Here is a 26,053-nt window from a genome sequence, read left to right on the forward strand (position 1 = left end):
CAAGAGTCCGTGAATTACGTGCTAGATACATCTAGGATCAACTTAATCCTGGACCTTAGCCAGACCCAGAACAACGCATCCCTCCCCTCTATATTGGAAACGAATTTATGGAAAGTGCAGATACGCCCGATAGGGACCTAATAGATAATGAAATGGCAGATGAAGGTGTGGAAAACGAAGAGTTTATTGGAACAGAGGAACAGAGTAAGGTGTCTTCACCTTGAATGCAACATAAATAAAACACACAGTCCGTCATCCACGGCGACCGAAAGCTCGAAGGACAGTCAACCATCACACACTTCCTTAAGACATAGGGACCCACGTATACATACAAGAGAGAAGAATGCCGAGGGGAAAGGGTCTAATTCTAAATCATCTGTACCTAACTGACTCTGCACCAACCACTACCTGTCGTATCTATAAATAACCGCCTACGCAAAAATGAATATGGCATCTTGTCATTTTGCATTCTCTCTCTGTCATTTTATGGTGAGTCTTCTTACAACTTACACCACCCTTAATATTAATGGAGCAAGAAGAGTTACAACTCAATCGCTGGCTGCTTAGTCTGTTCGTGAAGGAATACGATATTGATAACTTATTCCCCCAGGAAGTTGATGAGACGAACTTCCACATCTGATATAACTGTGACTACATAACAAACGTAGGTGATAACTTACGAGGAACTGCAATAGTATACAGGAAAGGAATTCAGCTCACAGATGTCACCATGGACACTACGGGAAGGTACTATCTGTCACCTATAATAACACAAGATTGATAAACGTATATAGCCCATTAGGGTCACTGTGAAAACAGGAACAAAACCTATTATTTTGAAATGATATAGTGCCCCATTTAGTGACACGTGGTCTAATAATTCTAGTAGGTGATTTCAACTGCACTCTTCACCCACGAGACCAAACTGGTACTTTCAACTTTTGTCCAGGCCTTCAGACACTCGTACAATCTATGCAGCTCAGGGATGTTTGGCATCAGCTACACGGTCCACATGTCGAATGTACATAATATTATCTTGGAAAGTCTAAATCCAGGATAGATGGGATGTACGTATCCACGGCACAAGCATAGCACCTCGATTTCTGTAAGGTGATTCCAGTGGTCTTTAGTGATCACCATAGCGTTCTAGTAATGATGAAGACAACAAGGAGTGACAGATGCATCATGGGGAAAGGGAAGCTGAATAGGTCTGTTTTCATCAATACTGAGGATGTACAACGTTTGACGGAGTGTTATCACCAATGCACATCAGCGCAAAATCGCTGCAGTAACGTTACGTACTGGTGGACATATAAACTTAAACCTGCCATTATATCGGTCGGAAGAAGAATAGCGTATGAGCACAACCAGGATAAAGGTAGGAAAATTGATTTTTATGACAGAGTTATGTTTGATCTGCATCACAAGGAACAGCGAGACCAAAATGTCCCTTCTGTATTAAACTCCATTAAGATAATCATTTTAGTTATTAAGGAAAGTATCCTAGAACAACTACATAAGCACGTCAAAGGCACTTCCCTCATAGAAAGAGAGAAAATAACCCTATACCACATTCAAGATCAGACTATCAGCCAATAAGCAATTTATTAGTCGATGGGATAACGGAAAGGGGTCAATGTTTACTATAAAGGAACACCACCTTGCAGAAAGTGAGAGATATTTACGTAAAATGTTCGCAGAGGAAAGCATCTCAGAGTTTGATATTGACAGGCACCTTCATCATCTCCAGAGTCATCTAGAAGGAGATGATATCGCACATCTTACTAATAATATTTCCGAAGAGGAAGTGAAGTAAGCGTTAGACCATACTGCACCAAATAAGACGCCAGGCTATGATGGGATCCCGTATGAATGGTATGAGACATTCTGGAACATTATCGGTAAAAAACTGACACAAGTTATTATTTATGCCCTCAGGCACACGATAAGTGTCATTTATACAAGGGTGCAGAGGGAATTATCATCCTACTTCCCAAACTCTCCGATTGCACGTATATCAATGACTATAGACCTATTACAATATTAAATACGGACTATAAACTACTGGCCAAGATTTTAGCGAACAAAATCAGAACGATCCTCCCTTCATTAACTACTAATGGACAGGTTTGCACTATACCGGGGAAAAACATATTACATAATTTACTGGCAATTCGAGATGTAATCACACATCATTCAGTGAGTGACACTGCTTCAGGACCACTAGCTAACACTGACCTCAGCAAAGCATTCGATAGGATAGCACACTCTTATCTCTGGAAAATTTTAAAAATGATTCGATTTCCAAACAGTGTCATAGAAACAATACAGCGCATATACGACAAGGCATCCTCACGAGTTATGATTAATTGATTTCTCTCAGCAAAATGTTCAGTAAACAAGTCAATTAGACAAGGATGCCCATTATCAATGGCACTTTTTGTTTTAGCAATAGAACCCCTGATTCAAAGTTTGAAAAAATATTTCACCGAACTAACTATTAACAACGATCGCTTCACAGTACGCGCATACGCGGTTGACATTATCCTATTGTTGACCAGTGACGAATATTCTGATAATGAGCAAGAGACTCTCGAGGTCGTCTGTAAGGTGTCAGCGGCATAAGTGAATTATAACAAATCCTCATTATTGCTATTAGGTTCAAATGAAAATCGACAAATATTTCCCAGCTCCCAGATTCCAATTGTAAACCACTGCAAGATATTGGGCATTACCTTCAGTAAGTATATTTCAGAGGCGATGGAGACTAATTGGACATCTGCTCTAAATACCCTAGGTTTCAGCTAAATGAGATATGTCCAGGCGACGAAATATTTTCCCAAAAGTTGGCATATAAATATCATTGTGCTGTCGAAGCTCTGGTAACTTTCCCAAATTCTTCCATCCTCACATGTCATTTGTCAACGTGTTGAAATGTCAAGTGGATTTTATCTATGGAAAGACACAGAATAAGAAGAGACCAACTTCATCTGACTGAACAGGAAGGTGGCTTGCGCCTAATTGCAGCCGAAAATATATGCACAGCACTCTTTCTGTCACAAATCATTAAAGCATTGTACTCAAGAGGAGATGTATTTGATAGTCCAATGCTAAAACTGTGTGTAACAACAAACTTGAAACAAAAATATACATTTCGAAGCTGCACCCGAAACGCTCTCTCCATTCTACAACAACTTCCAGAATCAGAAATTACATCTGGATAGTTGGATAAAGCTAAGAACATATACAACTTCAGACTGAAGCAATATAAATTAATTCCAATAGTCCCACAGAAATAACCACATCGCGACTGGAAGCAGATCTGGAAAAGTATTTGGAACAAATGGATCCCAGTTGAATGGAGGTTATCGCTGTACATATACGGGTAAGGAACTGAAAAGGCATGGACAAATGTCTGATGACAAATGCCTGGTATGTCATCAGACGGACAATCTCGTGCATCTAGATATGATATATGGCAATGCGGCACTAGTTCGGAGATGGACACTAAACGCTATCTACAGGATATCAGGAACAACAACAACCAGTGACAGAGTGAGGGAGATAATGAATCTGGAATTAAGCCACGGACAGAATGAGAGCGGAAGCGCTTGCATATGGGTACCACCTGGAGCCATTCACTGTAATATCAAGGCCTACAGTCAGCGTACAAGTGTGATATTACCTAGGATTCTGGATTATCTCAGGAAAGAACGATGGAAGATGCCCAGACGGAAGTGTCTTCAAAATGCTTTTGGAATACATCCTTTTAAATTCTGAAGTACCTTCCTGTTACGTATTTTGTGTAACATCTATCAATCTTATGTTAATGTGAAGAGTGTTTTGTGTTAGTTCAACTTGTACTGTTAAATGATTCGGATAACGACGATGGCAGGAATACTTTCATTTTTCCTAGTGTACGAAGGGAAAAGGTTATTTTCCTTTTTTTCAGTTCAATTATTCTGTTAACAACTTGCTGTTCTCCTGTGTTAAATTTTAATTTGTTTAGGTGCAAACTTATAAACGTTATTTTTGCAGATTAATCCTACACTTGTTTTAATTCTTTTTCTACTCATACACTTGCTTTGTTCAGTAATTATATACATTTAAAAACTACAAACTTCCTCTATCAAACAGTACTGCTGACTTATTTTCAGTTTGTGCTTGTATATTGGAGAAAACATAAAAAAGAACCAACCCCTTCGGTGCAGCACAAACCCAGGGTTGTTTACGGAGTATTAGTAACCCCCGAGGTTAGGCATCCCAATCTTGTTAAAGTGGAGCACTCTTTTTATGTTAATACGAGTATCAGTAAAAGCCCGAAAATATTACAACTGAGGTAATTATGTTAGTTCACTATTGTCAAACGTAGTATTTTAACAGTAGTCTTGCCATAAATCAGATTTATGTGAGCCAAAGGGAATGTATTTGCTAATTTATGAGTGTTCCGCGTTCTACAGGTTGGATAGGCTCGACGTGAAGGGAAAATGTTTATTCACCGCATCCTCAACCATTCATCACATTCATTTGCAACTTAGTTCTAAATGCAATATCAAGTGTTTGTTCGGTTGTTACCATAATATTAGACATATAAAATCGTCATATAAAGCAAACTCTTCAGAACTTAACACTATGGATGCGTTCTGAATTTGCTGAAACTCGTTCACGAGTTTATTGAAATTTCATCTTATGCCAATGCTGGTACTGTTATTGCGCAGCTCATCGCATACAGTTTCAGTTACTGATTCAGGCTCTGTTTTCAGCTCCCCTAGAATCATTTATGTCTGAAGCGAATCGCCTAGATCAGATTTTCCTTCTTCATCGATGGTAATAACAGCACACTTGTCAACTCAAGTACTCTTCTTGGGAAAGGGATCTTCAGTCCCTATGGCACCAGCCACACAGTCACAATTTTAATCGATATAGTTTCACTGATTATAGAAATTTGAAATACTGTATACTTCATTGACTCACACCAAATTAAAATGTAAAACATACTACCTTTGGCAATAGTGAACTAACATAATTTCCTCAATTGTAACATTTTCGGGCTTTTAATGATACTCGTCTGTCTATTGACGAAGCCAGTAAGTGTATAACTTGAAAGAGCTCGTCTTTCTTCAGTTTATAACACGTGGCCACTCTAAACTACTTTTTGTGCTTTGTTTACTGTTGACTTGCAACTATTTTGGTAGTGTAGGCCTATATACTGAAAAGTATATTTTATTGCACCTTTAATATACTAGTTCATGACTTAACACGATGCGACGGTATTTTTAGCCGTAACTCTGGTGCAAGTCTCACCTCATTGGGACGCACTCACGCCGAAGTAATATTCGTAACACCCCCAGATCGCTCTTTTACTAACACAGCGCTCGCTCCCTGTAGTATCAAATTAATTGCCGGTGTCACAAGACTAACCCGAATGAAATATATAGCATAATTGCCAAAATATGAGCCTAGGCAATTTCAGAGTGAAATTTCAAGTCTTCAGTTTCAAAGGAAGTCACATGATGGAGATGGACAGCCATTAATGATGCAGTTAGTAACCGGAGTCCCTTCGAAGTTTCGATATGTTTTCTGAAACGGAAACTCTTATTGGCGAGGGACGGACGACGGAGCCACATGTGCTGAATAGACTGCCGGAGTGGAGGGTGAGCAGGGGTTAAGCTCAAGGCTTTGACGGGCTTCCCTGTCACCAATGTACCAGCTCAGCCACCCGCCTATCGAAATGAGACTGAGATTAACGATGTAGGGCCATGTCATGGTCAATTTCCTATGCGACGAACTACAGCAGACTGCCGACAAGTACAAGCGAGTGGAAATATATCTCTCCAATAGACTGGTTAAGAGCTTTCCTGTTCCGATAATTAAGAGTATAAATAGAGACCAGAACGCGTGCTTTTACGAGACTCAAAGAACGAGTTCTTCTCAGCACATTGCTTTGTATTTCAGTAAAAAAATCACACAAATGTAACACATCCTAGTTTACTTTCCAGGTAATGCGGAAATAGTGTCCTTTCACAAGATTTCTCTTCTGTCATATATTGTAGATTTCCTAAGCATCTTCAGGCAGCTTAGTAAAACAATTGCTTCTAATACTATTCGCACTAAATTACGGATCTCTTATTAATATTTTAAATTTAGCTACAAGAAAACGATGTTTCCAAGTGTGAGAAACACACTTTAACAACAATGTAAGCAGATCATATAAACTTACGATTAAAGTTTCGTATAAAACAACAGAGCGTTAAGAATTGCATAAATTATAGCATACACTGTGTTAATCATGCCCCATTTGAATGTTACCAAAAAATGCGGAATCGAGGGTGGATTCGAAATGTTTATATTAACCTGTACCATTGACAAAACCACCAGTGCTTATACACACGCACACATCTGGGAAATATTTATAATGAGCTTCCCCGATGATAGAACAACCTATATATACAGACAAGTTAAGGAGATATTTCAGTTAATGTGGAAAAGCGTAATGATGAATGGCTTCTATCGGAATTAAATATTACGCTAATGAAACGTAGTAATGAAGCCATAGAGGAGTAAACTGCGATTCAACTGTTGTTTTTATCACAACTTGTTTCATGAATTTTATGAAAAATTCATCTACGCTCCTTCAGGAATAAAAAGATCCATTGAATTCAGTTACTACTTGCAGAGTAAAATGGCATATCGATAGCACTACCGTGAATCAAATCGAAGATTGCCCCCCTACTGCAGAATTTCATCACATCAATGTGCAGAATATCATTATCGGCAACTTGCGAAAATTAAAGTTAAATGGGCTGCATTAAACCAGCAGTTCAGTGTACTTGAGTTTCAACGAACAAAATAGATGCTGAAGAAATTTAGACCCACTTTATCGAGCAGAGGGACAAGCATTGAATTTTGAAGTCAATAATCACCTATTTAAAATCATCATCACGAAATGATAAATAATTAAGCCTAGTCCTTTCTTAACGTTTCATTAAATCTTTGTGTTGTTAAGTGGAGAACGTTAATGATCACATATTTAATCAAGTGATGTATAAGTGATGTATATCGTCGTTGCCGGGACAAAACCTCCTATGTGATAATATTTTTGGAGATATACTGACCCGCAGCACATACATTATGAAGAGCGAGAATGCTTTGGCAATATTCACACAATATTGCACCTTAGATGACGAAACCTTACCGGCCGAAGTTCTAAGCTAAAATATTTCACATAGGAGGTTTTGTCCCGGCAGCGACGATATGGTAATCAAACCTCCTTACTGCCATGCTTCATCCACAACTCGAATGGGTTCCTCTAGAACTTGAAGATGAATATTGGAGCAAATTTAAATTATGCTACCTGTTTTTGTTGCACCCTACCGAAATCATTCTCGGTATTTCCCTTGCCTTCATAAAATAATAATAATAATAATAATAATAATAATAATAATAATAATAATAATAATAATAATAATAACAATCAACCTAAGTCAATTTTATTCAAGTTACAATGACTATGAAAATAAGGACATTTAAATGTTTCTTAAATTGTTATATGTTCCAATTTTTATACACTGAGTGGTCAAACGTCAAGGGAAGTGGTGTCCCATAAGAAAATGTATGACAATGAGCGTTGCGGCTAGCTGTGGCGCAGCTGAGCAGTGTGTCACGGATACCACTGTCGTGAAGATGGAAATACGTCACGAGTTAACCGACTTTGAGCGTGGGATGATCATCGGCGCACGGAGCATGGGTCATAGCATTGCGGAGATTACACGGGTTTCCGAGGTCAGCAGTGTCGAAGGAGGATCTTCAATATCGCAGAGAGCATGTTACCACCCGCGAAAAACGCCGCACTGGAAGACCACATGTGTTTAACGAACGGACATCACGTCGCCTCCGCAGAACCATATTGGGCGTTCGACGCGCTACTGTGAGTCAGATCACCGCCCAGTTCAATGTTGGGATTCAGGATCCCATTTCTGCCAGGACTGTAAGGAAGCAACTGCACCGCATAGACTTCGCCAGCCGACGACCAACTTGTGTTTCTTTGCTGACACCTCAACACAGAGCTCAACGACGTGCATGGGACCGCGAACATGGGCAATGAACCTTGGAGCAGTGGCGGCGTGTTGTATGGTCCGATGAATCCCGGTTCCAGTTGTATCGAGCTGATGGGAGCGTGAGAAAGTGGCGTACGCCCCATGAAGCTATGGATCATGCGTCTAAACAAGGTTGTGACCAGGTGAGAAGTGGCTCGGTTCTTATCCGCGCGGCGTTCTCATGGGCACAATTAGCCCCCATTGTCCGGCTGCAGGGGGCTCTGACAGGTGCACCTTATGTAGACATTATTTTAGACCATCTGCATCCCTTTCTGGCCCTAGAGTACCTGATGGAGATGCCATGTTTCAGCAGGACAATGGGCCATGTCACCGCTCCGTGGTGCACGCAGGTGGTTGGAGGAGTACTCCAGTGAATTTACGACCATGTATTTTTCCTCCAGGTCGCCCAGTATTAATCCAATCGAGCTTTTATGGCATGCTGTCGATCCTCCATGAAAGCCGTACCAATTACGGAAGAACAATTGTGGACAGCAATGCAAGATGCTTGGGTCCAGTTCCCTCCAGAACGATTCAAACACCTTGTAGAGTTGAAGCCTCGCCGTACTGCTGCCATTTTCAGGGCTCGCGGAGGAGCAACCTGTTATTAACATCATATTCAGTGTCTTCCCACGACTTTTGGCCACTCATTGTATATTCCAAGGGGAAAGGGTGTAGAAATGTTGTTCTACAGAACATCCTAAACATGCTAAAAGACGACGACGGAAACTGTCGAATTCAAACCAATCATCATATTTTGGGAACAGACCGGCCAACGACTTACTGTAAAAAGCAGTAGGGTCGGTTACTCTAATTTATTCATATCGTACTCCCGCAATGTTTCTTCATTACATTTAATCCCTGTGTACTCCTCTAAGGTACACGAAATCATTACTACCGGGCTATGGTAGAGTACTGACTTTGTAAACCCAAGATGATGAACTATCACCTGGTTCAATTCGTCGTGTCTGAAGGTGCTAAAGTATGTCAGCCTCGTGAGGATATATATCCGGCATGTAAAAGAACACCTATGGGACAATATTTCGACACCCCGAGGTCTCTGCAAATCGTCGGAGGAGTTACTTGGAAGTGAAACCAGTCCCATTATTAGAAATGCATTACTTAAAATGGAAACTGATATACCAGTGGTGAACTGACCATATCGTCAGCACCATGTCATACTGAAAAATTCGCATAACCGAATCTTCCATTTTTGTTGTTTTTCTAAGTTATTGTAGATCACACAACACCCGGAAAGCTGTTGAGTTGTTTGTGAAGGGCTAAAATTTACTCTTGCAGTTTCACGGATATGAAGTTTGTCTTAAAATGGCCGTGGTTAATTAGTGAATGTGTCGTATTCGTAAGTTTGTGTACGCTATATCGTTTCTACTATCCATTTTTGACGAGCGGTGAGCAACGAATACGCCACATCCAGGTATTTACCCTAGCTATTTTGCTTCCGATTACGAAGGTATCTTCTGGAAATTAACCTACATGCCACATTCAATATTTAGTGATAATGAGGGTAGTTACCTAGCTGGTGATCCTCTATGGAAACCAACGAAGGTGTCACTGAATATGGAAATTATATCTCTCAATGACTCTAGTTTATTAAATCTCTGCAATTTAATGTTCTGTGCATTGTTTTCTGAAAATGCTCAGGAAATGTTGAAAAATAATTAATACGGAGCTCGGCAGCTGCAGTCGCGTAAATGCGGCCAGTATCCAATATTCGGGAAATAGTAGGTTAGAAACCCACTGTCGGCAGCCCTGAAGATTGTTTCCCGCGGTTTCCCCTTTCCACACCAGGGAAATGCTGGGGCTGAACCTTAATTAATGCCACGGCGGCTTCCTTCCCACTCCGAAACTTTTCCTGTCCCATCGTCGTCACATGACCTATCTGCGTCGGTGCGACGTAAAGCAAGTTGTTAAAAAGTGACATTTAAAAAACAAACTTATTAATAGTTCTTGTGGAAACTGGAAATTTGAATCTACACACATCAAGATTATTTATTGTGTGAATATATTTAATGAGAGGAAAGGGTGACCATACAATGAATATTTCCTGAAATATTCGATACAATACATCACTCCTCACAACACTATAATAGTATGGTCTCAAATTATGCTACATGTTGAGTTGTACTAAACGTTACGGTGTTGTAACTAAATAATGTACCACAGTTTACATAATGGACAATATTCTGCAGTATTTCCCAAAATGTCACTCGATAATTAAAAATTCAAAAAGTAAAGATATATATTGCTCAATCTGAAACTGTTCCACACCAACCAACATGAAACATCCTTGAAAGCAAGAGGGAAGAAAACTGGATAGGAGTTAAATTCGTATAAATTAGGATTTGATTTAATTTCGCCCTATCGTAAGATAATTTATAGCAATGTTAGTGGCGATTGTCGTCGCAAGAGACAAAACTACAAGATTATCACACATCATAAGAAATCCAACATATTTGTAAGCTCTTATGTGAAAAAGATATTTTATGCTACTAGTATGAAGTCGCACTAACGCAGAAATTTATTAGCAATGCTGGGAAAGAGAAGGGCTAAATGTGAATGAATGAGAAAAATACATAAATAAACATTGTCTGAGTACATTTTGAAGCACAATTCATTTTATTGTACTAAGGTTCTAGATGTCACAGATGGACAAGTATACGAAGGGAGAGGAGAATGGAAGACAACATGATGACACTAGAATAGATAGAAACTTCTTATTGATTTCCTGAATGACGTAGAAGGTGTGGATTAGAATATTCCTTTTCAACCTCGTAGCAAAACACCTTGTTGTTTTAATTTATGTTACATTAGATGTGTTAAAATTCTTCAGAATTTTTACTAGTGAATATTTTCAGCGGCGTCACTGGTAACGAACTGCTTTATGTACGATGACAATAAAAAGAATATAAATTGGTAATATCATTATAAAAACGCTAGAAAGGAATTTCAAATGGGGGGAAATTGTTGTTGGCCTATGTATGCTTTTACGACATAGTAATTACAGATTTTTGAGAGAATAGGTGCCTCTGCATTTCTGCCACCAATGACGCCCACGATGTTCCATTAATTATTCTAATTTCATTTATTGATAGCTAACCTGTTTATCCTACTCACTGTATGGAGAATGTGATGTACTATGCATGAGTGTTTGATGAGAGACTCCAAACTGGCCAGCCATTTAGACAATGCTGCAGCCTGGTTTGCTTTCCATACAGCCCAGACTCTGCTCGATGACCTGGCAGAGGAGATGAAACACGTGACTTACTTGCGGAAACACCACTTGCACCTGTTCCTTACCCCGCCCATGACCACTTGGACTGGACATGGAGTCGCTGACCTCCTGATCGCCTTCCCGTTGTTAATCACCCGTTGCAAGGTAGGCACAATTATTAACTCTCTCTATAGATCAAATAACACTTTGAATTATAAATGATAATTTTGTGTAACTCGGTGTATAAATCATTAGTTTTGTTCCTTACAATGTTCACATTTTATTTCAGGCAAAGAACGCTTTGAAAAACTAAAGGAAAGCCTCACCACCACTAAATTATTTGCATTTATTTCCAAACCATATCACAGGACCTGGCATTGTGCACATGTTAATGATTATTCTGTTTAATATCACAAGATGTTCAATAAAACTGTGCAATTATTGGATAAATTCTGTGGTGTGAAAAATATATAGTTTTCTAAAACTGAGAGGACGTTTCCTCTTGGTAAAACTTACAACTTGACTTTTCAACCCATTTACATTCCTATCATTGTCTACTGTCCATCTCACAATATTTAATCGCCCCTGCAGCCACTCACGACCTTGCAACTCATTCACTACTCTATACAGTATAACAACATCCCCAAATAGCCTTATCTGTGAATTCACCTCTATTTTCATATCGTTTATATATAAGCAAACGTTAAGGTCCAATAATAATCCCCTTTGGGACCCTCTCCTAAGCATTAGAGGATCATATAATCCTTCACCTACTCTGATTCTCTGAATTCTATTTCCTAGATATGTAGCCACCCATTCAATCATTATTTTGTCTAGTCCAATAGCCCTCATTTTGGTCAGAAATCCACCATGATCTATCCTATCGAATTCCTTGGATAGGTCAATAGCGATACAGTGTGTTTGACCTCTTGAATCTAAAATATCAGTTGTATCTTGCTGAAATCCTGCAATGTGAGTTTCACTCGAATAACCTTTCCTAAACACGAAGTGCACTCGTTTCTGCCAGTAGTCTCCCATGATCCACCCTATCAAATGCATTAGACAGGTCAAACGCTATACAGTCCATTTGACCTCCTGAACCCAAGATATCTACTATATCTTGCCGGAATCCTACAAGTTGAGCTTCAGTGGAATAACCTTTTCTAAACCCGAATTGCCTTCTATCGAACCAGTTATTAATTTTGCAAACATGTCTAATATCATCAGAAAGAATGTCTTCATTAAGCTTACATGCAACGCGTGTCAATCTTACTGGCCTGTAATTTTCAGTCTATCACACTTTCACACTTTCTTTTATACACAGGGGCTACTATAGGAACTCTCCGTTCATTTGGTACAGCTCCTTCTTGCAAACAGTAATCAAATAAGTACTTCAGATATGGTACTATATCCCAACCCATTGTCTTTAGTATATTCCCAGAAATCTTATCAATTCCATCCAATTTCCTGTTTTCAACATTTTATCTTATTGCAGATGTCCTTTTCATCATATGTAAATTAAATACACCCTAATTGTAAACCGTGTTCTAGACATTGAACAATACACTGAATGTGAATAACATGGCGCTTTTTTTTTTTTTGGAATAGTGTAACTAGCAGTTTAACATGCATTGATGTATTATCAGGGGTGTCATTTTTTTAAACACAAAAAGGAAAATTAGCATGAAAATTATGCATATTAGAGCGGTTAGTAAAAATAACTTCCGAAACGAAACCGCGATTAAGATCTTTAGCAGCAAGATAAACATCAAAATGTTCAATTTCATTTTCAGTCGCCAAACAAAATCTTTATATGGTAAAGCCTGTGACATCGCATAGCCTTAGAGGTTTTCTAACACCATATAAGATAAGAATGTTCTTTCTCATAATCATATTTGTTGAGGTATGAATTATTTGCAATTGCATGTCTGTTAACAAGCGAAATATGTCTACCACGAATTCCACGTTCAAAGAAACAAAAGCATGTTAACATCGGTAGGAAGATGAAGTGTAACACCTGTATACTTTAACATTGAATCCCACGAAAGACCAGGAGGAGTGTAGTAACAGCAAGGGTCTAATCCATAAATAGTAAAACACAGGTTACGGAACTTTTCAAGCATATCACAAAGTAAAATAGTGTCTAACTTTTAATAAAAGTCAGCATATTCACCTAAAGATTTTATATTAAATCTAGACCACACATTACATGCATGCATATAGACTTCGTCTGAAATGGATACTGTATGCTTATCACATGATGATGTGCTTATTGATGGTGTTCTGCTTTCACTTAATACATTTGAAAATGCAGACTGTGGAGGTAATTTTATTTCTTCTAATGTTTCAAGGCATTAAAAATAGTCATATGGCAGAATACCTTTCCTAATACAAGTTTAATTTTCTCAGGATCTGAAAAATACTCATGAATGTATTTTAAGTCCTCTCGTGAAAGACAGTTTACAATTGTATAAAGAATAAATTTATATGAGTCTAAAAAGCGAATGATAATATCGCCTACACGTTGACTGAATGATATGAAAAGCTCATGAATTTGAGCAATTACACAGAACTTTGTGCATTTTAATCGGGCAAACTCACGGACAATGCCGTGTCAGTCATAGCATGAGAAGTTATCAAAAGAACAAGGAATAAATTTCGGAACACGATATAAAATGTAACATGAGTGACATGCAGGTCCACGATAGTTTCCTGTAATGTGACCGTGATCTCTAACTTTAATATCTGGGAATGTAATAGGCTGTTTACAGACGTGGCATTCATCGGTTTCATCATGCAAAATCATATTAAATGACAAGTGAACTGGAACTGGGCATGATATAACTAAATTAACACGATGTGCTAAATCTTGTAATTCAATTAACAGCCATGCAGTACCTCTAAAAATGATAAGGGTGAACCAAAAAATGATAAAGGTGAATCGAATGAACAAACAACTCTGTATTCGGCAGAAAACTGCGTATGCTTCCGAAAATAATCATTGTAATGTTCTGTCAAATATGGTTGATAGCTATAAAAAGGTGTTGTCAAACTTTCAAAATCTGCACAAACAGTAAACGGAATAAGTTCCTGATGATAAAATGATGATCAAATTCTCAAATTTCATTTCTGCCTTATCACTGTTTGGAAGAATAATCTTTACAGCTGGGTGTGTTGTGCAATCAACTACGTGAGTAGCGATCATGAATTCTTATAAAAGTATTGCAAGCATCTGTCGCATATAATCTGCTGTTCTGTGTGTGATGAAAGTTGTAAGCTCAACAAACGTGAAAGGTTTGTTAAAGTACAGTAGTGGCCTGTCTTTTCATCACAAACGTACAAAAGATGATTATGATAGGTGAAGAACTTGTAAAAAGCGGTCCTATACACGGTACGCATAACATGAAAAATCAGGATTGTTTTTCTCAAAATTTGGAGATGCTTGTTAAGGCCATTGGAAAAGTAACATAGTCAAAATTTAACGTATGTTGCAACTCATTGAACATATCTTCATACTGTAAAGTTCTAGAAGGATTATGTATTACTGGTTTTAATGTCATTGCAATACACCATAAAAAGAAATAGTTATTATTATACTGAATATTGATAACAGTTTTTATTATCTGCGATGCCTTTCGGAAATGGTATACTGTATATTGTCTTCGTGAATTTAATAGATAAAGCATACAGACATTAATCTGAAGATGTGAAATACTTTGTATTGCTTTACTGCTTGCACCCTCTTCAAACTTTTAAATTTAGTAAGCAATTCGTCTACAATGTGTTCATGAAACCTTTCTGAAATATTATCAGAACATAACAGCTTTGACATTTTCGATGATATATAAAAAGTTTCGTGAATTTTATAAATATCTTTAAAAAGAATAAATGAACATACTAATGCTGTATTCAGCTTAAGTGCATAATGTGTAGAGAACAATGAAGATAATTTATGTTTGAATACATCATAGCATGATATTACAAACGAATTTGGATTTTAAATATTCATATAAACTTTTATAATACCACTTGTTATACGTGAAGGAAAACATGTATTAATACTTTCCCAATTAGAAGCCATGACATATACAAAAATGTGTAAAAACAAAAAATCTTTCTGATGTTACATGAAAATACAAAAATTAAAATATGGGTTACTGTGTTTAATTTACTTTCATTTCATGCTATGTGTGTGATGTAGTTTTCGTGTTATAATAAACAATTACATGTTACATATCGCGAAAACTAGCAATATATACGGAGTAACGATGAAAGGGGTGTACATAAAACACTAGAAGTATTCAACGAACGTGCTGGGTTTGTCTGATGGATAAGATGGGGACCTTCTGTCGCAAACATCTTAGACCTTACTCACTTCGATAGTATTTTAGGTAGTGAAATACGACAGCCTTGTGTTAATGTAAAAAATGAGAAACTATAGACAAATTATCATTATGAGTAACAGCAGTCGGGTGGTTCGATCCTAGCTCAGTGCAAATTCCATCCCCTCATGGTCTCTGAAAAAGCAACAAATGTAGATAGACACATAAGTTGGTAATAACGTTATTGTTACTATTATTACTATAGCTGACGACAGTAGTGTTCATACACACTATTTTACAGAAAGAAGAGTACAGCTACCGAGGATAATTTGTCAAGTTCAATCCTGGCTACATCTGCCCTGTGCCGATAGATTTAACGATATATCCTGGAGGATTAAATATTGCTATCTCCACGAATCTGAAAAAGCATTAAATGCTGATAGTCATTTAAAAAGGTAATAACATAATAATAATAATTATTATTATTAATATTATTATTATTATCATTATTACGGAGGACGACAGTAGGGTTCGAACACACTATCTCACAGAAAGGGGCAGCTGTCTTCCTCAATTTCTTAGAATCAATCACGAGCCAGTTCTATAAATATGTAAATCCCGTCAACACATCGATTTCTATGAAATGTGTCTACATCTTTCTACATCCCTACATCCTGCAACGTGTCTCTTGCTATTTGAATACGTTCGTATTTGATTATGCAGCACGTAAGTCGCCTGCCGCACAATCTTGCAAGTGTGGGAAAATACGTAGAATTATTATTATTATTATTATTATTATTATTATTATTATTATTATTATTATTATTATCATTATTATTATTATCAAACTCCTTAGATAAATAGCGTTGAAGCATTCGTTTCAGACAGTCCCTAGTTCGATTCTTGTCCGGGTCAGAGATTTTATTCTTCTTCGATTAATTCTTCTGGCTCGGAGACAGAGTATTTGCGTTTATCCCAACATTTCCCTCTTCATATTCAGACAACACGCTGTACTATCTACTACTACGCAAACAGATAATAGACATTGAGTCCCTCAGTATCGAGTTAGCGTCTGGATAGATCATCCGGCAAACGGTAGAATTATTATTATTATTATTATTATTATTATTATTATTATTATTATTATTATTATTATTACTAGTGGCTTATGGTGTTGGTTACTATAGTCACGTCTAGTTCGTGAACCATGGGCAACGGCTATGTGCCCTAGAAAGTGGTCCTGAGAGTCGGGATACCAGTTGCTAAGGAATGGGAGTGGGCATCTCGAACATAGTCTGAGTCGTGGCCCTACTTGTGCTCAGGTGGCTAGGACTGTACAATCCACCTCTGGTACCTAACCCGTTAGGGGAATGATCCTCACTTGGACTCTATGCAAGTACAATAGCATCCTGCTTCATGAATTCAAAGAGCTCAGAACATTTTAAGCAAACCTCGGACCAATGGGAGTAACGGAGTCCCACTTATATTTGACAGGCGAGGGACTCCTTGGAAACAATTTGGCGAACGAAATAGAATCTGATGGAGAGCTGTCATTATTAGTGGGGCATATGGAAGAAAGAAAGTAGACTGGCTGAGACAGCAAAGAGGATATATCTGGATGTACTAGGAGTAAGTGATTTCGGGTAAGAGGAGATAATGGGGAATGGATGAGAGATTATAAAGTGTACATGACAGGTGTTAAAAAGGGAAGGTCAGAGTATGGGGAAGCACTGTTTATCAGTAATACTACTGCACGCAACATTGTTTCTGTTAGGCACGTAAATGAGCGAATGAGGTTGGTAGATTTGACAGTTGGAGGAATTAGGACGAGAATTGTCTCAGTGTATTTACCATGTGAGGGTGCAGATGAGGATGAAGTCGACAAGTTTTATGAAGCATTGAGGGACATCGTATTCAGGGTGAACAGCAAGTATAGGATAGTGCTACTTGGGTGATTTCAATGAGAGAGTAGTTTTTTTGTTAGTTGTTTTACATCGCACCGACACAGATAGGTCTTACGGCGACGATGGGACAGGAAAGGGCTAGGAGTGGGAAGGAAGCGGCCGTGGCTTTAATTAAGGTACAGCCCCAGCATTTGCCTGATGTGAAAATGGGAAACCACGGAAAAACATTTTCAGGGCTGCCGACATTGGGGTTCGAACCTACTATCTCCCGAATACTGGATACTGGCCGCACTTAAGCGACTGCAGCTATCGAGCTCGGTATGCGAGAGTAGGAAATAGAACTGAAGGATACGAAAGGGTGATCGGTAAATGTGGCGAAGATATGGAAGCTAATGGGAATGGGAAGCGTTTGCTGGACTTCTGTGCTAGTATGGGTTTAGCAGTTACGAATACACTTTTCAGAGCATAAGGCTATTCACCGCTACATATAGGAGGGTTGGGGTACCAGATCCATAATAGACTATATCTGAACCGACTTGGAATTCAGGAAATATGTTAGGAATGTACGGGTAAAGGAGTGGAATCAGAGGTAAGGCTTTTTGCGGATGATGTTATTCTCTATAGAGTAATAAATAAGTTACAGGATTGTGAGCAACTGCAACGTGACCTCGAAAATGTTGTAAGATGGACAGCAGGCAATGGTAGGTTGAAAAACGGGGTTAAAAGTCAGGTTGTGAGTTTCACAAATAGGAAAAGACCTCTCAGTTTTAATTACTGCGTTGATGGGGTGAAAGTTCTTTTGGGGATCATTGTAGGTATCTAGGTGTTAATATAAGGAAAGATGTTCATTGGGATAATCACATAAATGGGATTGTAAATAAAGGGCACAGATCTCTGCACATGGTTATGAGGGTGTTTAGGAGTTGTAGTAAGGATGTAAAGGAGAGGGAATATAAGTCTCTGGTAGGACCCCAACTAGAGTATGGTTCCAGTGTATGGGACCCTCATCAGGATTACCTGATTCAAGAACTGGAAAAAATCAAAAAGAAAAGCAGCTCGATTTGTTCTGGGTGATTTCCGACAAAAGAGTAGCGTTACAAAAATGTTGCAAAGTTTGGGCTGGGAAGAATTGAGAGAAAGAAGAAGAGCTGCTCGACAAAGTGATATGTTCCGAGCTGTCAGTGGAGAGATGGCGTGGAATGACATTAGTAGACGAATAAGCTTGAGTGGCGTTTATAAAAGTAGGGAAGATTACAATATGAAGATAAAGTTGGAATTCAAGAGGACAAACTGGGCCAAATATTCATTTATAGGAAGGGGAGTTATGGATTGGAATAAGTTACCAAGGGAGATGTTCAATAAATTTCCAATTTCTTTGAAATCATTTAGGAAAAGGCTAGGAAAGCAACAGATAGGGAATCTGCCACCTGGGCGACTGCCCTAAATGCAGATCAGGATTGATTGATTGATTGATTGATTGATTGATTGATTGATTGATTGATTGATTGATTGATTGATTGATTGATTGATTGATTGATTGATTGATTGATTGATTGATTGATTGATTGATTGTGTTTTTCGGGGATTTTCCGATGATACAGACCACTATCTGATCTGTAGTAAACTAAGCATCTCTAGGTCTAGGGTAGAGAACGTGAAATCTATCTGCAAAGTAATAATAGTAGAAAATCTTCAGGACGAAAAAATTAGATAGAAGTACATGGATATGATTAGCGAGAAGTTTCGAGCAGTAGACAGTAAGCAGGTTCAGGATATAGAAAGAGAATGGGTGGCATACAGGGATGCTGTAGTGGAAACAGCAAGGGAATGCCTAGGAACGACTGTGTGTTACGACGGAAAAGGGAACATCTTCGTGGAATGATGAAGTGAGTGCAGCTTGTAAACGTAAAAAGAAGGCTTATAAGAAATGGCTCGAAACAAGGGCGGATGCGGACAGGGATTTGAACGTAGATTAAAGAAAAGGCGAAAAAAATAGTTGTTGAGTCCAAAAAGAAGTCGTGGGAAGATTTTGCTAATAATCTGGAAAGGTTAGGACAAGCAGTAGGGAAACCTTTCTGGATAGTAATAAAACATCTTTGGAAGGGAGGGAAACAGGAAATGAACAGTGCTTGAGTAATTCAAGTGAATTCATAATAGATCCCACGGAATCACTGGACAGTTGGAGGGTATATTTTGAAAATCTCCTCAACGTAAAAGCAAATCTTAATGGTAGTGTCGCGAACAATCAAGCTCATGGAGAGGAACAAAATTATGTTGGTGAAATTACGCTTGAGAATGTGAAAAGGATGGTAAATAAACTCCATTAACATAAAGCAGCAGGAATAGATGAAATTAGACCTGAAATGGTGAAGTATAGTGGGAAGGCAGGGGTGAAATGGTTTCATGGAGCAGTAAGATTAGCATGGAGTGTTGGTAAGTTATCTTCAGATTGGACAAAAGCAGTAATTGCACCTATCTATAAGCAAGGGACCAGGAAGGATTGCAACAATTATCGAGGTATCACATTGATTAGTACACCAGGCAGAGTATTCACTGGCATCGTGGAAGGGACGGTGCGATCAGTGGTTGAGAGGAAGTTGGATGAAAACCAGTTTGTTTCAGACCACAGAGGGGATGTCAGGATCAGATTTTCAGTATGTGCCAGGTAATTGAAGAATGTTACGAGAGGAATAGACAGTTGTGTTTATGTCTCGTAGATCTAGAGAAAGTATATGACAGGGTACTGCGGGAAAGGTTGTTCACCATATTGGGGGACTATCGAATTAAGCGTCGAATATTAAAATCAATGAAAGACGTTTATGTTGACAATTGGGCTGCAGTGAGAATTAATAGTAGAATTACTTCTTGGTTCAGGGTACATACAGGGTTTAGAAAAGGCTGTAATATTTCACTTATGCTGTTCGTAGTATTCCCTTCCCGCGTCCAGGATTGATGACGTAAAGGAAATCCCATCCAGTCTCTCAGGGTTCATTGTTATCATCTTCATAAATATATTTATTTTTCACCTGGGATCAAGACAACGCTGATACGCAATATAGTTCTCTCATTGGGATCAACGGACGCCTCCATCTGACGTATAACTGGGCCGCAAGAAAATCGATACTCCAACCGCGTAAATCTAAGTTGACTTACAGTACTAAGGGCAATTTTAAATCACGCTTCATATAAATCTATTACTTATTCAAGAAATATAAACGTTGACAAAATAAAATGAAACTGTGAAATTAAAATTCAGTAATTAATTAATGTTTGATCTGCTGGTTTAAAGCAATCTTCAATGATAATTATTATATGCGTTGAGCACTTTAACATCACAATTGAAATGAGCTATTAGTTAACTTTCATAAAATATTCACAAAGAAAAGTTGTGAAACGCACATTTGCATGGGAAATTATTGGTTACGTTATTATTATACAATTATATTTATCTTTATACACATCAGTTTTTATCAGTATTACTTTGGACTAGCTCTATTCATCTTTTTTGTAGTATCTCAAAGTAAGCTTCGGGAAAATGATAAGTTTCTTATTTAACAGCATAAATCTGCTTCATCATTCGTTCATCCTTAGCAGCTCTGGGTGATGGTCATCCTGCTTCGCCGGTCATCGTAATGTCAACGGGGACCAAGGTTCCTATCTGCTGTGTCGGTCCAACTCGGGATCATCCAGACAGTCTACCTCAAGTCTTCCTAGAGAGCCATGGTGTTCTTGAATTTCTCAATTGAAAAGACCAAACACATTGATGAAATCAGCTGCAATGCATTGACATTTTCAAAGCCTTCTAGCATAATTTAGTTATTATATTTTGCTTAATATTGCTTTCTGTAATTTCAATTGCTATTTGATCTCCAATATGTCTGAATTATTTAATTTTTTATCTCATACAGAATAGCTTTATCAATTATTAAACGTTGATGCTGCGTCATCCTGAATATCTTCTTCTCTAGTCAAGGATTTGTCCTTGCAGTTTTCAATGCCGTCGCTAATCAACTCTACAGTTGTGTATTTTTGTATATAACGCGTATTTAATTAATCTTCTTATATATTCTTGCGTTATATAGTTATTAAAACGCTTTCGATAACATTTGCAACTTAAATTCTCTTCTTTCCCAATAGTCTTACCGAGCTCGATAGCTGCAGTCGCTTAAGTGCGGCCAGTACCCAGTATTCGGGAGATAGTAGGTTCGAACCCCACTATCGGCAGCCCTGAAAATGGTTTTCCGTGGTTTCCCATTTTCACATCAGGCAAATGCTGGGGCTGTACCTTAATTAAGGACACGGCCGCTTCCATCCCACTCCTAGCCCTTTCCTGTCCCATCGTCGCCATAAGACCCATCTGTGTCGGTGCGACGTAAAGCAACTATCAAAAAAAAAAGCAATAGTCCTATGTGACATAATCAGCTCCATGATCGCAATACGTCCGTTCCCTTGGATTTCTTTTTTATTTTGTGTCTTTTTTACAGTGTTGGTCTTAACAATTCGAATTCTTATTTTGTCTTTACCACAGCCATTGTGATCTTTACATTTCGACTTCGCGTTATTCTGAACTCCCTTGAAATTTTATATAACTTACTAATTTTTCTTAACATCGATGTCAGTAATCGCGTTCATCCCGACTCGACAGAGTTTTATTTCTGGAATAGTGGAATGGCACATGGATCATCTGCTGAAAGGTATAAAATGGCAGGGAGGTATTCAGTTAGGTGGAAATATAGTAAGCAGTTTGGCCTATGCTGACGACTTGGTCTTAATGGCAGATTGTGCCGAAAGCCTGCAGTCTAATGTCTTGGAACTTGAAAATAGGTGCAATGAGTATGGTATGAAAATTAGCCTCTCGAAGACTAAACTGATGTCAGTAGGTAAGAAATTCAACAGAATTGAATGTCAGACTGGTGATACAAAACTTTAAAATGTATACAGTTTTAAGTACTGAAGTTGTGTGTTCTCCCAGAAAGGTAATATGGTGAGAGAGATTGAATCAAGCTGTAGTAACGCTAATGCATTGAGCTAGCAGTTGCGAACAACAGTGTTCTGTAAGAAGGAAGTCAGCTCCAGGAAGAAATTATATTTATATCGGTCTATTTTCAGACCAACTTTGCTTTACGGGAGCGAAAGCTGGATGGACTCACGATATCTTATTCATAAGTTAGAAGTAACAGACATGAAAGTAGTGGGAATGATTGCTGGTACGAACAGGTGGGGACAGTGGCAGGAGGGTACTCGGAACGAGGAGGTGAAGGCTAAGATAGGAATTCACTCGATGGATGAAGCTGTACGCATAAACTGGCGTGGGTAGTAGGGTCTTGTGAGACGAATAGAGGAGGATAGGTTACCTAGGAGAATAATGGACCCTCTTATCGAGGGTAAGATGAGTAGAGGGAGACCAAGACGACGGTGGTTAGACTCAGTTTCTAACGATTTAAAGGTAAGAGGTACGGAACTAAATGAGGCCACGGCATTAGTTGCGGATAGAGGATTGTGGCGACGTTTACTAAATTCACGGGGGCTTGCAGACTGAACTCTGAAAGGCATAACGATCTAAAGTGATAATGTATGTTGTTGTTGTTATTATTATTATTATTATTATTATTATTATTATTATTATTTTCAACTCCTTTGCTGAAAAGCCGGCGATGAAATCTTCGCTTCAAAGGCTCCCGGGTTCGATTTCCGTCTGGGTTAGAGATGTTTTTCGATATGTCGGATACCTTTAATTATTCCCTCTGATTATTGTTATATAAAGGATGGTTGCCTAGTTGTACTTCCTCCTTAAACAATAACCACAACCAGCTTCCTAACGCGGACACAATAAATACGAAAGGTTGGGGTTAGAATGCTAGCGCCTAAACCGTATAAGCCACTCAGCTCGGCTATTATTATTATTATTATTATTATTATTATTATTATTATTATTATTATTATTATTATTGTACCGGGAGGTACACCTCACTCCCGTGCATTTAAATGAAGTGCCTAGATGATCGCTATCTAACATACAAAATTCGAAACACCTAGTGCAAGAAGTTGGGACGTTGATCAACAGAGGTCACAACTTAAGTGATAGAGTAAAGTGCTATTTTAAAGTTTCCTAAACTGACTGGATTTATTTGTTTTGTTTTGATGTATCACTGGTTGCAACAATTATTTCAAGAAACTGGGACTTTTCTCCATAGATGTCTCTATTAAACAACTGAGGTCATGCACTCTGGTGCAAACTGGATTAACTAGAATTGTAAAGAAGTTTTTGTTTGTAGGTTTTCTCAACTGAATTGACTTTCATTATTTTTTATACTTCAAGGTTTGCAACACTTCCTTCTCATCCCGCCAGCTTTGGAGTCTGGCCAATCAGAAATTTGGTGTATTTATTTTGCAGCCAATCATAGGCTTCTTGTAACCTTTTGTCCTTCCAATAAACGAGAGGGTGTGTCGGGATTTAGTCCAGAGCCTTCTCGAAACTTCCTCTCGGGTATAAAAGCTGTCGCCTTTTCGAGTTACTTTGTTTTATTGGTCGTCGAATTACTGAGAGTGGAGTCGACAATCTTCTATGCAAAAGGTATGTGACGGTGATGATGGTGATTTGTCTGTCGGATGGTGATGTTAAGCCATATGCAGATTTCTTTATGGTATTTGACAGGAGAAGGCTATGCTGTCTCCCTTCCTACTAGATAGACCAGATCATTATTATTATTATTATTATTATTATTATTATTATTATTATTATTATTATTATTATTATTATTATTATTATTATTATTATTATTATTATTATTATTATTATTATCCAACTCCTTGGCTTCAGAGCGTTCCGGATTCGATTCTTATCAGGGTTACAGATTTTGTCTCGTTGTTCAAGGGTGCGATAGTGAACCGTCCGAATGGTCAGCCTTGGCGATGATCATTGTTAATAAAAATATTGTGTCTACTTTTCAAATACCTACAGTATTATTTAAAAATCGGAATCACCAGTTTACTTGAAAATTACTCTTCACCATATATTGTACTAGTGCGTAATCCGTTGACTATTTTTACCAACTAGCTGCGAAAGGCATCCGATTATAAAAGAATCCATCTTAAAAGATTCATCTCACCACAAACCCGACACCGTAGAGAAACGGTACAAGGAACGGGCACACGTTAGGTTATAACGTCATGCACCCTTAGCCAGCAGTACGCATTTCAAATCACCCACGCTCTGTCGTCACAGCTCTGTCAGGAGAAGGTCTGCGCGTTCAGTTATGTAAAGATGAGCATGCATTTTTAAATCGCCCGCGCTTACTACGTCACAGCTCCGTCACTCCACCAAGGGGAGACGGACAAAGAGCCTGCGTGTGAGGTTAAGTTACCGTTCGTGCCCAAGGTTACGTTAGCATACGTATTAACCACACCTACAATTCACCACACCAGTTCGGCTCCTCCAAGAGGAGCCCGTCTGAGGTCAGATTGGAGTTCCTAGTAGTGAGGTTAGGCTAACACGCCATAACCTCAACTATCAGTCATCTAACCGATTGGACTCCTCCAAGGGGAGCCTGTGTGAGAGGTTCGGATAGCGTTCGTGTGCAAGATTAGGTTAACACGTCATGATGACATCTTAACCTCATCTGCAGATGACCTAACCGATTTTGTGGCTCTTCCATGGGCGCCCGATCGATTCTGCTCCTCCAAAGGGGCCCGTGATATTTCAAACTCGGCTCCAGGAAGGGAGTCTCTCCGTTTCTGCTCCTCCAATGTAGCCGGTGAGGTTAGGATTGCCCTCGTACGTAAGGTATGACGTTATAAACTCACCTAGTAGTCAAAAACACTCCAGTTTGGCCAGTGAGGATAACGTTACCCTCGCACGTATGCGTATGACGACATAACCTCAACTAGGTGGCAAAAGTGCCCCAGATCATTCCCTGACTAATTACGCCCCTCCAATGGAGCCTGTGAAGTTAGGCTTGCTCTCTTACGCAAGGTTATGACGTTACTTCGCGTTCAATTGTCTAGAACCTACACAGCCTTACCACTCAACTAGGGGTCAATGACCTTATTCCAGAATCGTTATAGCCTGGCTACTCGAATAAGGGTCAATGACCTCTAGGGGAAATGCTGACTCAGCACCCATTGTTTTAAAACATACATTGCTCATACTACTAAGAACATTGGCCAAAAATGACAGAAGAGACAAGTACGGGTGTAGCAGAAAAAGCAGAGAGTATAATAAGGTAAATATTAGATTTGAATTAGAGCATAGATGGTATCTTACAGGAGTGGGAGAACAATTTACTTAACATTGATAGCCACAGTCTTGCTAAGGAGGGTATTTTTGTTCTCCAGGAGGATATATATTGTACGCAAGGCAACGAAGGTCACTAAATGCCATGTATGTGTTAGCCTGCTTCATGGAAATCCTGCTGATGTAATACCTACCGCACCCCTCATATTGATTAGGGACTACGACAATAATTACAGCATTGGAAACAATTTCTTTACCCACCCTTCAAC

The 26,053-nt window shown here is 38.6% G+C and overlaps 1 protein-coding gene across 3 annotated transcripts in view; it reads left to right on the plus strand.

Moving 5' to 3' along the window:
• The window catches only part of LOC136862901 (uncharacterized), an 801,576-nt gene that overhangs the window by 371,786 nt on the left and 403,737 nt on the right, over positions 1 to 26,053 (plus strand). For 2 of the 3 annotated variants that reach the window (XM_067139182.2, XM_067139183.2), the window contains exon 2: positions 11,330 to 11,490. The exons of the other annotated variant lie outside the window; for it this stretch is intronic. In XM_067139182.2, coding sequence (XP_066995283.1) covers positions 11,330 to 11,490 — 161 coding nt within the window. The remainder of the gene's footprint in view (positions 1 to 11,329; positions 11,491 to 26,053) is intronic. 3 annotated transcript variants of the gene reach the window in all.

This window comes from Anabrus simplex, chromosome 2, assembly GCF_040414725.1.
Source record: "Anabrus simplex isolate iqAnaSimp1 chromosome 2, ASM4041472v1, whole genome shotgun sequence".
NCBI lineage: Eukaryota > Metazoa > Arthropoda > Insecta > Orthoptera > Tettigoniidae > Anabrus > Anabrus simplex.